A 10,254-nucleotide genomic window follows, 5' to 3' on the forward strand; every position below is an offset into this window, starting at 1 on the left:
CTAATTACTTTTGGAGTTGCAGTGACACGGAAAGTGAAAGAAAAAAAAAAGATGAAGTAACTAAACTGAAAGAAGAACTTGGAACTCATGAAAAACATTCGTACGTTTAATATGATAAAAAAAAGAGAGAAAAAAGTTTGTTTTTTCTAATGGTAAAAGGTACAATGTAAAGCGCTAATTTGCCTAATGACACCTGAGGTTGAATTGCTTTGTGTGCACAGATCCTTTTGCGCGGCAACTCGAACAGATTGTCGGGGAGACGAGATGGGGGAAAAAAAAAGTATATGTTGCACCCTCGGAAATAAAAAAAAAGAAAAAAAAAGTGGGAGAGATACGTGGTCTGTGGCCGGCAGACTAGGAACAAGGACGCGACGCGACAGAGGGTTAGACCGGAAGAGAGAGAGAGAGAGAGAGAGAGAGAGAGAGAGAGAGAGAGAGAGAGAGAGAGAGAGAGAGAGAGAAGAAGTGGATTTGATGATGATGACATGGAACGGAGGAAATTGGTGTTAGTGACTTGGAAATGGAGAGAGAGAGAGAGAGAGAGAGAGAGAGAGAGAGAGAGAGAGAGAGAGAGAGAGAGAGAGAGAGAGAGAGAGATAGAGAGAGAGAGAAAAAAAAAAAGATGACGCGGAACTTGGGAGAGTAGTGACATGGAACGGAGGAAAGTGGTGTTAGTGACTTGGAAATGGAGAGAGAGAGAGAGAGGGAGAGAGAGAGAGAGAGAGAGAGAGAGAGAGAGAGAGAGAGAGAGAGAGAGAGAGAGAGAGAGAGAGAGAGAGAGAGGATTTGATGATGGAACGGGGAAGAGTAGATTTCATGATGGAACGAGGAAGAGTGGATTTCGTAATGGAAAAGGTGGAAAGTGGGGTTAGTAACATGGAAACGGGGAGAGAGAGAGAGAGAGAGAGAGAGAGAGAGAGAGAGAGAGAGAGAGAGAGAGAGAGAGAGAGAGAGAGAGAGGATTTGATGAGGGAAAGGCGGAAAATGGATTGGATGACAAAGCACGAAGGAAAGTGGATTGGATGACATAAAATGGGGAAAGTGGAGTGGATGACATGGAACGGGGAAAAGTGGATCTGACCTCAACCACTGAATAAAAGCGGATTTGATTAAACGGAACAGAGAGAATGGATTTGACGACATGGAACGGAAAAAAGTAGATTTGATGACATACGATGGTAAGAAAGGGAATTGATGGCATGGAACAAAGAAAAAGTAAATAGGACTTAATGCCATGGGACGGTAGAATGTTGATTATATTGGCATGGAAGATGTTGAAGACACTGGTGGATGTGTGTAGGGTGGATTGTAACAGCAGTGGGTAACATGCCTTCCGTCATATGGGATGTAACAACTTCGATGATGTAAACATCTTGACAAGGATGCTGGGCAATGGTGGACTTCCCATCGGCTGAACGTAAGCAGGGTTCGTTCAACCAGAATACGAGACATGATGATAGCAGGTCTAATGAATGGAAAACTGTTTTCAGTTATCATCACTAGGGTCAAGGGTTGTTTGGCCTCTCTAGGCCGTTTAGACAACCAGGTGTCAGTTAAGACCATCAACATCAAGTTATAGCTCTAAGTCAAAAGAAAAGATGTGTATATCAGCAACCTCTCCAGGTGTTGAAGATATGTTTAAAGCCACATATATGTTTAGTCTCATTATTGACATAAAGCCACATATATTATTGACATGGCTCGTGTCATTATCAGTTATCTCGTGCCACTTACTGTTGTGATAACATCCAGCAATAATAATAGAATGTTTAACTCATAAACAATCCGTTAATCACTATTCTCCAGGTGATTTCAGATGAGGTGACCTGAAATCTCGTACCACTTAACTCTCCTGAGTTGTGTAGACATTTACACATTTTGTTTCTCATATGCTAAAGAAACATGATGAATTCTATTAGTTAAGTGCTTTCCACCACGGGAAGGCACGGAAATAAGCCACTTCCTCATTACTCCAGGTAATCCCTCGAGATGCAAAGAAGTTCTGTGGATTAAGAGATTAAAAGAGACAAGAGCTTCACGGAACGAGAGGATATACTTACCAAGGCTTCGAGTGTGTTTGAACACCAACGCCATCAACCAGGGAGGTGCTGGTAGGTGGTGGTAGGTGGTGGTCGTGGTCGTCTGATGGAAACCTTACAGAATTCCACTGCTTTTAAGACAATTCCTTTTACCTTTTCAGTCACGTAAAGTACTTACTTAAAGGGGGGGGGGGGATGTTAAGTAGGTACTACCTCCTGTCTTTGCATAAAAAAAAAAAGAATATGTGCATGATGAAGCTTTTCTGTAAGTCATATATGATATGTCTTTCGTTTAAGAGAGTGTGCACTTACTTATTTGGCTACTTTGCTCGATAATCTTTCCCTGAGATTTGTTAAGTGTGTTACTAGAATGCGATCATTGCCATAGGACTCCAATTCTTATCTTTTATACTTATACTTTTCCGCGTTTTTTCTCTTTTCATCCGTGTATGAACTGCGTTTTAAAAGGCCATGTGGATGGACCTAGTGATAGTGTGAGGTGCAATTGCAGTGCAATGATGGGAGGAGTGAAGAGCCAAAGAAAATATGCTTATTAGCAGATCACATATAAGACTGGAAGATTTAACTAAGATGACATGTAAGTTCGCTTCATATAAAGGTGTTCAGTTGACTGAGTTGAATTCAATTCGAATGATATTTCATGGCATTTTCTCAGTTCTTATATCCCATTAACAGATTAAGTGTCAAAGAACGTTAAGGCAAAGAAATGAAAAGAATAAACGTGTTGATATTATTAAGAACTTCAGTTCTTATGATATCAAACAGTATGTGGACATAGGTTTATGAGTGTTAACACAATTGTCTGAGTTGGAATTAAATCTAAACGTAATTTTCATGAAACTTGACTCAGATTATTATTTAACATTATCTCCAGACAAGCTGTTCTCAATTTTGTAAGGCATATTGTTTATGAAGAGGTTTGGCCCCTGTGAACACCATTAACTTCAATTACAATTAAGTATTCCTCGTTTGATTATTGAGTTCTTGTTGATTATGTGGGCTTTGGGGCTATAGACAACCCTATATATATATATATATATATATATATATATATATATATATATATATATATATATATATATATATATATATATATATATTTTTTTTTTTTTTTTTTTTTCTCTCTTTCCTTCTTTCAAACTATTCGCCATTTCCCGCGTTAGCGAGGTAGCATTAAGAACAGAGGACCGGGACTTTGAGAGAATATCTTCACCTGGCACCCTTCTCTGTTCCTTCTTTTGGAAAATTAAAAAAAAAAAGAGAGAGGGAGGATTATACATATATATATATATATATATATATATATATATATATATATATATATATATATATATATATATATATATATATATATATAGATAGATAGACAGATAGATAGATAGAAAGATAGATTCCTTCCTTCAGGTGTTCAAGATGATTTTAATATCACATAATCCCACCATGTATACCCCTTCTCTAGCACAGCATCCATGTTACAGCATATACATCATTCTATTAGGTTCTCCGTTCTGAAAGTCGTTTTATATAGCATATGAAACTCTTTGTGATGATATCAGTAGTCTCCTTATGCGTTTGGCTGATTAGCATGAACTGGTCTGCTGTAACCCACATTCATTTGAGATACAGTTTCGTACATATCTCCCAGGTCACCTTGACTCTTTGTCCTCGACATTGGCTTAAACCACAGTCGACAGCTTACAAAAAAAAGAAAAAGAAAAGAGAAAATCTGTTTGTTAGTCCTTAAGATTTCTCTCTTATAAAACTACTCTGTACATCATTTCTCTATATACGTGTCTTTACTTATTTTTGTCCCCCCCCCCTCACCAGTCAAATACATATACAAGGATAGAATTAAAACAAAGAGGTGTACAAATAGATTTATTATACACAATAGACACACCACCTTACAAAAAGGCTGGATTGAGGAGATAAAAAGTATGTAGTGAAATGGCAACAACGCGTCAGTTAAGAATTCGCATCTACTTTTCGAAACTAGTAAAGTAGATCTGTCTAAACAAACTACCCTTGAGGATCTCCAATTAAATCACATCCTTCATACATATATATATATTCATCTTTTTCTTATATATATATATATATATGTTTGACACTGGAGATGGTCGAGCGTGGAATAAATGGCTTTACGCACTCAAACACAAACACAAGAAAAAGATTGATTCTTGAAGATGAAACTAAATGAAAGACGTATGATTTTGTCCTTTCAGTTTCGTTCACTGTTTTCGTTCCAATTGATAATAATCGTAACACAGGAATAAGAAATATATATTTTGTCCTTTGGTTATATAGGTAGGTCAAGTCGTCTGTTCTCTTTTATGTTGCAGAACTGAAGAAGTGCTGTCAACACTGAAGGATAAGAAAAAAAAATGACTTTAGGATTTGGCGCAGAGAACGTGTCAGAATTACATTAATTAATGTGCTATGATACTTTATTATATTTATTATTTTTCCTTAATATCTTGATACTTTTTCATGTCTCCAATATTTTATATTCTATATGGTTTGAACGACTCTTTATATATATATATATATATATATATATATATATATATATATATATATATATATATATATATATATATATATATATAAAACACCAGGACTCCTTCTCCAAGGTTACCTGCAGCCTTCAAGTCTGCGCTGCAATCAGCAGCAGGGAAAGGATGCGTTTTCTAAGAGTTGAGTTCTTCGACGAGGTTGCGCTCCGACGAGACCACCTCGTCGAAGGTAAATTCCTCACTAGCGACGGGCCCACAAGGAGTCGGAGTCCGGTAGCACCTCGCCCAGTCATCATCACCGAATATTCTGAGCACAAAGTCATTCTTTCTCGTGAGTGGGCGAAACTTAGCAAGCGATTTGGGCTCGTAAGATGCATGTTGCCACGAGCAAAATTTTCTTATCTTTTTCGGCATCTAAAGGTTAGAAATCTCATTCAAATGATCATTTTGTGAGTAAGTAACATCAGAGAGAGAGAGAGAGAGAGAGAGAGAGAGAGAGAGAGAGAGAGAGAGAGAGAGAGAGAGAGAGAGAGAGATACAGACAGACAGACAGACAGACAGAGAGAGAGAGAGAATCGAATTCAGTTATACAAAATGGTAATGAATAACATTTCAACCACATCAGATACATTTACCTTTCGTTTTCGTTTTTTTTTTTCCTGTGTGTGTGTTTGTTTCAATTGCAAGAAGCCATTTATTCACTTGCCGATCGCATCTCCTCAATGAATTACCTTAGATTGATTTTTTTTATTTCTTTTTTCGAAATTACGTTCGTTCGGCTCAACCTCTTTCATACTGGCTCTTCTCTTCATCATACAATTCATGGAAGACAAATCAAAATATGGGAAAAGGGTGAGAAAGAGGATGAAAGATAAAGGGGGACCTTCGTGTAACCAAGTTGTGACGATAGTTGAGAAAGGAAAAAGAAAGAGAGAAAAAAAGAAATATGTTAGAATAGGCTAGTAAAAAAAATAAAGAAAATGGATACAGCATTTGATATCTTTATTTTTTTTACCTCATATATTTTTTTCTTTTTCTTTTTGGGCAAGACAACAAAAGATGGATATTGTGTATGTCACTGAAAGAAAGGGAGAGATCGCAGATCGAAAGGAGAGATGGTGAAGAGATAAATAGGTATGTGTGATGCATAGGAATATAGATATGAATATGTAGGGGAGAGAGAGAGAGAGAGAGAGAGAGAGAGAGAGAGAGAGAGAGAGAGAGAGAGAGAGAGAGAGAGAGAGAGAGGGAATCATCATGGTGTTTTATTTTTCTGTAAATCATACAATTTTATACACACACACACACACACACACACACACACACACACACACACACACACATACATATAAACACACACCTAAGCCCCCCTTCATTGCCTCAACATCAAACAACGGTTAAATGTCAATCAAAGAAGCAAATTGACTCAAGTCAATTTTCTTTTTTTTTACTTTTTTTTTTAGGGTTATCACTCTTTCCATCCCTAAAAATAGAAACAATAACTTACGGCGAAAATAATATCAATATGTATGGAACCCTCCATATATAATCAGAGCAACAAGTTGAGTCTTCAAAAATTCGTGTACAAAAATATGGTGATGCAATGCTATTGTCTTCTGACCTAGATTTATATATATGTATATATATATATTTATTTATTTATTTATATATGCATTATCAAAATGAACCGAGTATTTACAAGGGGATTAAATTTTCTAACACTAACTCATCCATGGTTCCTCCTCTCGTTTTCTATTCTACCCCCGTCTTCTTTGAAGATTTGTGGACAAACTACTCCAAAGATTTTTCTTTTTTTAAGGGGGTGTGTGGGAGAGGGTGAGGGGGGGGGGTGGAATATACAACAAATTACTTGGTAGTTTGACATCATCTCTATAATTACTCTCAATATCATTCCTAAATAGGAACTTAAGCTTCTGTTGTCTTGTATAACTTTACCTCTCTGTTAGTCCAACAAAATTTTTCCATTCCAAACACTGAAATACTGAAGCCTATGAGGATGTGATCTGAAATTATTCAATATAATCGACCTTTGTTTTTTTTTTCTTTAGATAAACTTTTACAAAGTTTAGTACAATGGCAATGATATGCTTACTTCCAGCACGGAACACGATGGCATTGTGTGGAGAACCTGTCACTCCCCCTCCCACGGTACGATATCTTGCGTTTACATAACACTTCTGAGCTCCCGAGCATTAGTGGCTGGCGGGCGCACGATGAGGATCCCAGGTCCAACTCCTCGTACAGGGGTGTTCTGGAATACGGCAGTCTTCTGCTGGATCTAGAGGCCGCTTCTACGCCAAGGGTGACGCCTATGCTTGGTTCTATACTAGATGCTGTGAGCTGAGTCCTCTCAGTGACCTCTGGAGAAGACGGAGGGTCATCATCGTACGGTTGGCAGACGGGGGTCTGATGGGAGGGGAGAGGACATGTTGCCAGATGAAAGGTCCCGTGTACCGGCCACCTGACACAGTCTATGGAAGTCATTTGCTACACTTGGACTCATTCCTTGCCTGTTTGTATGAACTAGAATGATTTGGTATCTATATCTGTATATTCTGATATCTATATCTATATATAAATTTGATATCTATATCTATTTTTTGTACTATTTATTCAAAGCCACGATTTGACAATCAGTATGGTTCTGGTGTCAACTTTCTTTTTAGATATTGTGACAAAAACTATGACGTATGTGAATGACATATTCGTCCCAGTCTTATAGATTTTGATGGAAAAGAAAAATATCCTTTATTGATTTACTGGAAAGACGATTGGCAAAATAATTATACCCGATTACATTTCATATTCCATTTTTTCTTTATCATTTTTCCCATTTGCCATTAATAATCCTTTAGGTTTATCAAGTAAATAATCCTGATATATGACAGATGGCAAATCTAAAACGCCATTTTCAATGACCGAATATATGAGACAATCATTCATTAAATTCTGGCAACAATGATTTCAATCGCCTTTTATTTAGCAAGAGATGTATGTGTGCTGTTGGATTGAATGGATTTCTATTCTTGAATGGTGGTTATGAAACCTGTAGCCATATCACACACACACACACACACACACACACACACACACACACACGTACGTAAATATAAAAGATTCAAATAATTTTTTTCCGGTGGCTATCTTAAACGTTTGCGGTGTTGCCATACTGATCATCACTCCGTCTAGCATTTTTCTGACTTAAGCGAGGTTATTTCAGCTTAACTTTGTACCTCTGATTCCTTTCTCTTTTTTTTTGAAGCTATTATAAAAGCAGCTCTTGGCAAGAACATCTGCGCAAGCGAACTCAGTCCAAGTGTTGCAAAGAAAGCAGTGATATAGACAGAGACGGCAAAGAGCCAGACAGCAAACCAGAGCAAAGGAGAACAGTGATGTTGCCAAACAAAATGTTAGCGGTAATGTTAACAAAGAGAAAATAAAAAAAATATATAGCGATCAGGAGGATAAATGTTAGCGGTGACACTGAGAGAGGGAGCAGTAGTAAGTCGGACACAGTTATCGTAAAACCAAATGTAGCGACAAACGCTTGAGAAAGATTAGCAGAATGAAGCGATGACGCAACTAAGCGCTGTAGCGGTGTTGGCGGGAAGGATAGACATTTGTGAATAATGGAGTAATATGATTTAGAACAGCTGATGTATGTGAGTAAAGGGCTCTCACAGAGGTAGCATGATAAGGCGAGGAGGTCGATAAAGGAAGCAGCGATGAATATGGCACGAGTGAGCGAGAATGTTTGACGAGAGGAGCGAGATATGAGGAGACCAGAAGCTAAGCAATTTGTTTTAGCTGTTGTTTAGCTTTTCTCAAGTCAGCGCGGTGGATAAGTGTGTATGAAAGGGAGGGTGGGGCTGGTAATGTCCATTAAAAGGGGAGGGGACATAGGGTTAAGTACAAATATAAGTATCATATAAACATATGATAACCCATGACTTAAAAAGTTACTTTTTACAAATTTCATTGGAATGAAATGAGACTTGATTTGAGATTGACTGATATAATCTTTCAGATTCATACTGTCATGGAGAAAGGGAAAGCAACATTAGGCACATTCTTGTAATTCAAGCTGGAAAAAAGCGACATGCGTCTGCAGTAAAGTTATGCTTGCATTGTCCAAGCCGTTCAATGCACAATGTGTAAATTGAAAGCATATGGGGGGGAAAAGTAATTATCTTTCCTTGAATCATTCTTTCTAGCTATATGCAATAATAATATGAAATAATCTGCCCTTTAATGTACCTTGTAAACGAACTTATACATGAAAATAGAATTTACATATACATCTGGAAATGACTTACCTGAAAATCTTTTACGTATATACGAATCTATTTCATACGTATGTACGAATCTATTTCACACATCTGATTAAATGATAGATGAAGATTATCTCTATCAAGAATATCTTGCAGGATCAATTTCAGGTCTAGGCTAACTACTACATGTCTGTAAACACCCATTGCTATTACAATAATCAAATAATCTGCTTTCTATTGGACAAGATGAGTAATTTCTAGTAATTATATTTAATTAAAGTCATAGGAACTGCCAGCACTCATTAAGATGGAAATACAGAACTCTTCATTACCAAAAAAAATTAAAACAATTCCCCCAATTTAAAAAGAAAATATTCAAAACTCGATTTCCCCTTAGTATCAAAATTTCGATCACTGATGATTTGGTTTACGATGATGTCTCTTAATGTCGCTGCAACCACGACTACCCTTACGAGAAGAGATACGTAACTCTTACAAAGAAAAAAAAGAAAATGTAAATTACGCTACTTTCATCGCCATCAAAACTTTGCCTCCTAAGAACCTAACATTTGCGAATACCCGTAACCTAATATTTCCTAATATCCGTAGCAAATATTGATCTTTAACGTCCATCTATACATCAGTCAGGGACGTATTGAGTTCGACTCACCTGTAAACTTTTTTCAATTGGTCTGTGTAAGGGTTCGGATACCCCAAACGAAGTCTTCGGTGTGGGAACGGCTGGCCGAAGACTCATCGACAACCCCAGTTGCTCTGAGCCTACGTCAGGAGGGGAAGGTTCTCCCTCATATGATTGGTGTGGCTGTTTGATGATGCTGATGCTAATGGCGTGGGTAGACGATGATGATGGAGGTGCTGCCTCTGTTGGGGAGGAAAATGTGAATCATTTTGTGTGTGTGTGTATGTGTTGGGGGTGGGGATTGCAGGGTGGTCGTGTGTGTGTGTGTGTGTGTGTGTGTGTGTGTGTATTGGGGGGTGTTGGGGGGGATTGCAGGGTGGTCGTGTGGTATACAGATGCATGTCAATATCTCTTAACATGTGTTACTCTACATAGTCTAAGGACCATATAGATCTAGATGTAGGTCTATAGAATCTTAGAGTCATATTGAGTAGATGCAGATATCTGTAGTCTTTGGATCATATAGACTAAGCGTAGGGCTGTATAGTCTGAAGACCATATAGACTAAGTATAGATCTAAATAGACTTAGGGTCATATAGATTAAATATAGACCTATATAGCCTTAGGATCATATAGACTAAATATAGATCTATATAGCCTTAGGATCATATAGACTAAATATAGATCTATATAGCCTTAGGATCATATAGCCTTAGGATCATATAGACTAGATATAGATCTATAT

The 10,254-nt window shown here is 37.5% G+C and overlaps 1 protein-coding gene across 1 annotated transcript in view; it reads right to left on the bottom strand.

Moving 5' to 3' along the window:
- Positions 1-5,212: 5,212 nt before the first annotated feature.
- Positions 5,213-10,254, bottom strand: part of LOC139754411 (uncharacterized) — a 132,081-nt gene continuing 127,039 nt past the window's right edge. The window contains exons 12-13 of the mRNA XM_071671690.1: positions 9,539-9,750; positions 5,213-7,003 (exon numbers count right to left, since the gene is read on the bottom strand). Coding sequence (XP_071527791.1) covers positions 6,686-7,003; positions 9,539-9,750 — 530 coding nt within the window. The 3' untranslated portion in view covers positions 5,213-6,685. The remainder of the gene's footprint in view (positions 7,004-9,538; positions 9,751-10,254) is intronic.

The sequence above is a fragment of the Panulirus ornatus genome, chromosome 17 (genome assembly GCF_036320965.1).
Source record: "Panulirus ornatus isolate Po-2019 chromosome 17, ASM3632096v1, whole genome shotgun sequence".
In the NCBI taxonomy this organism is placed as follows: Eukaryota; Metazoa; Arthropoda; class Malacostraca; order Decapoda; family Palinuridae; genus Panulirus; species Panulirus ornatus.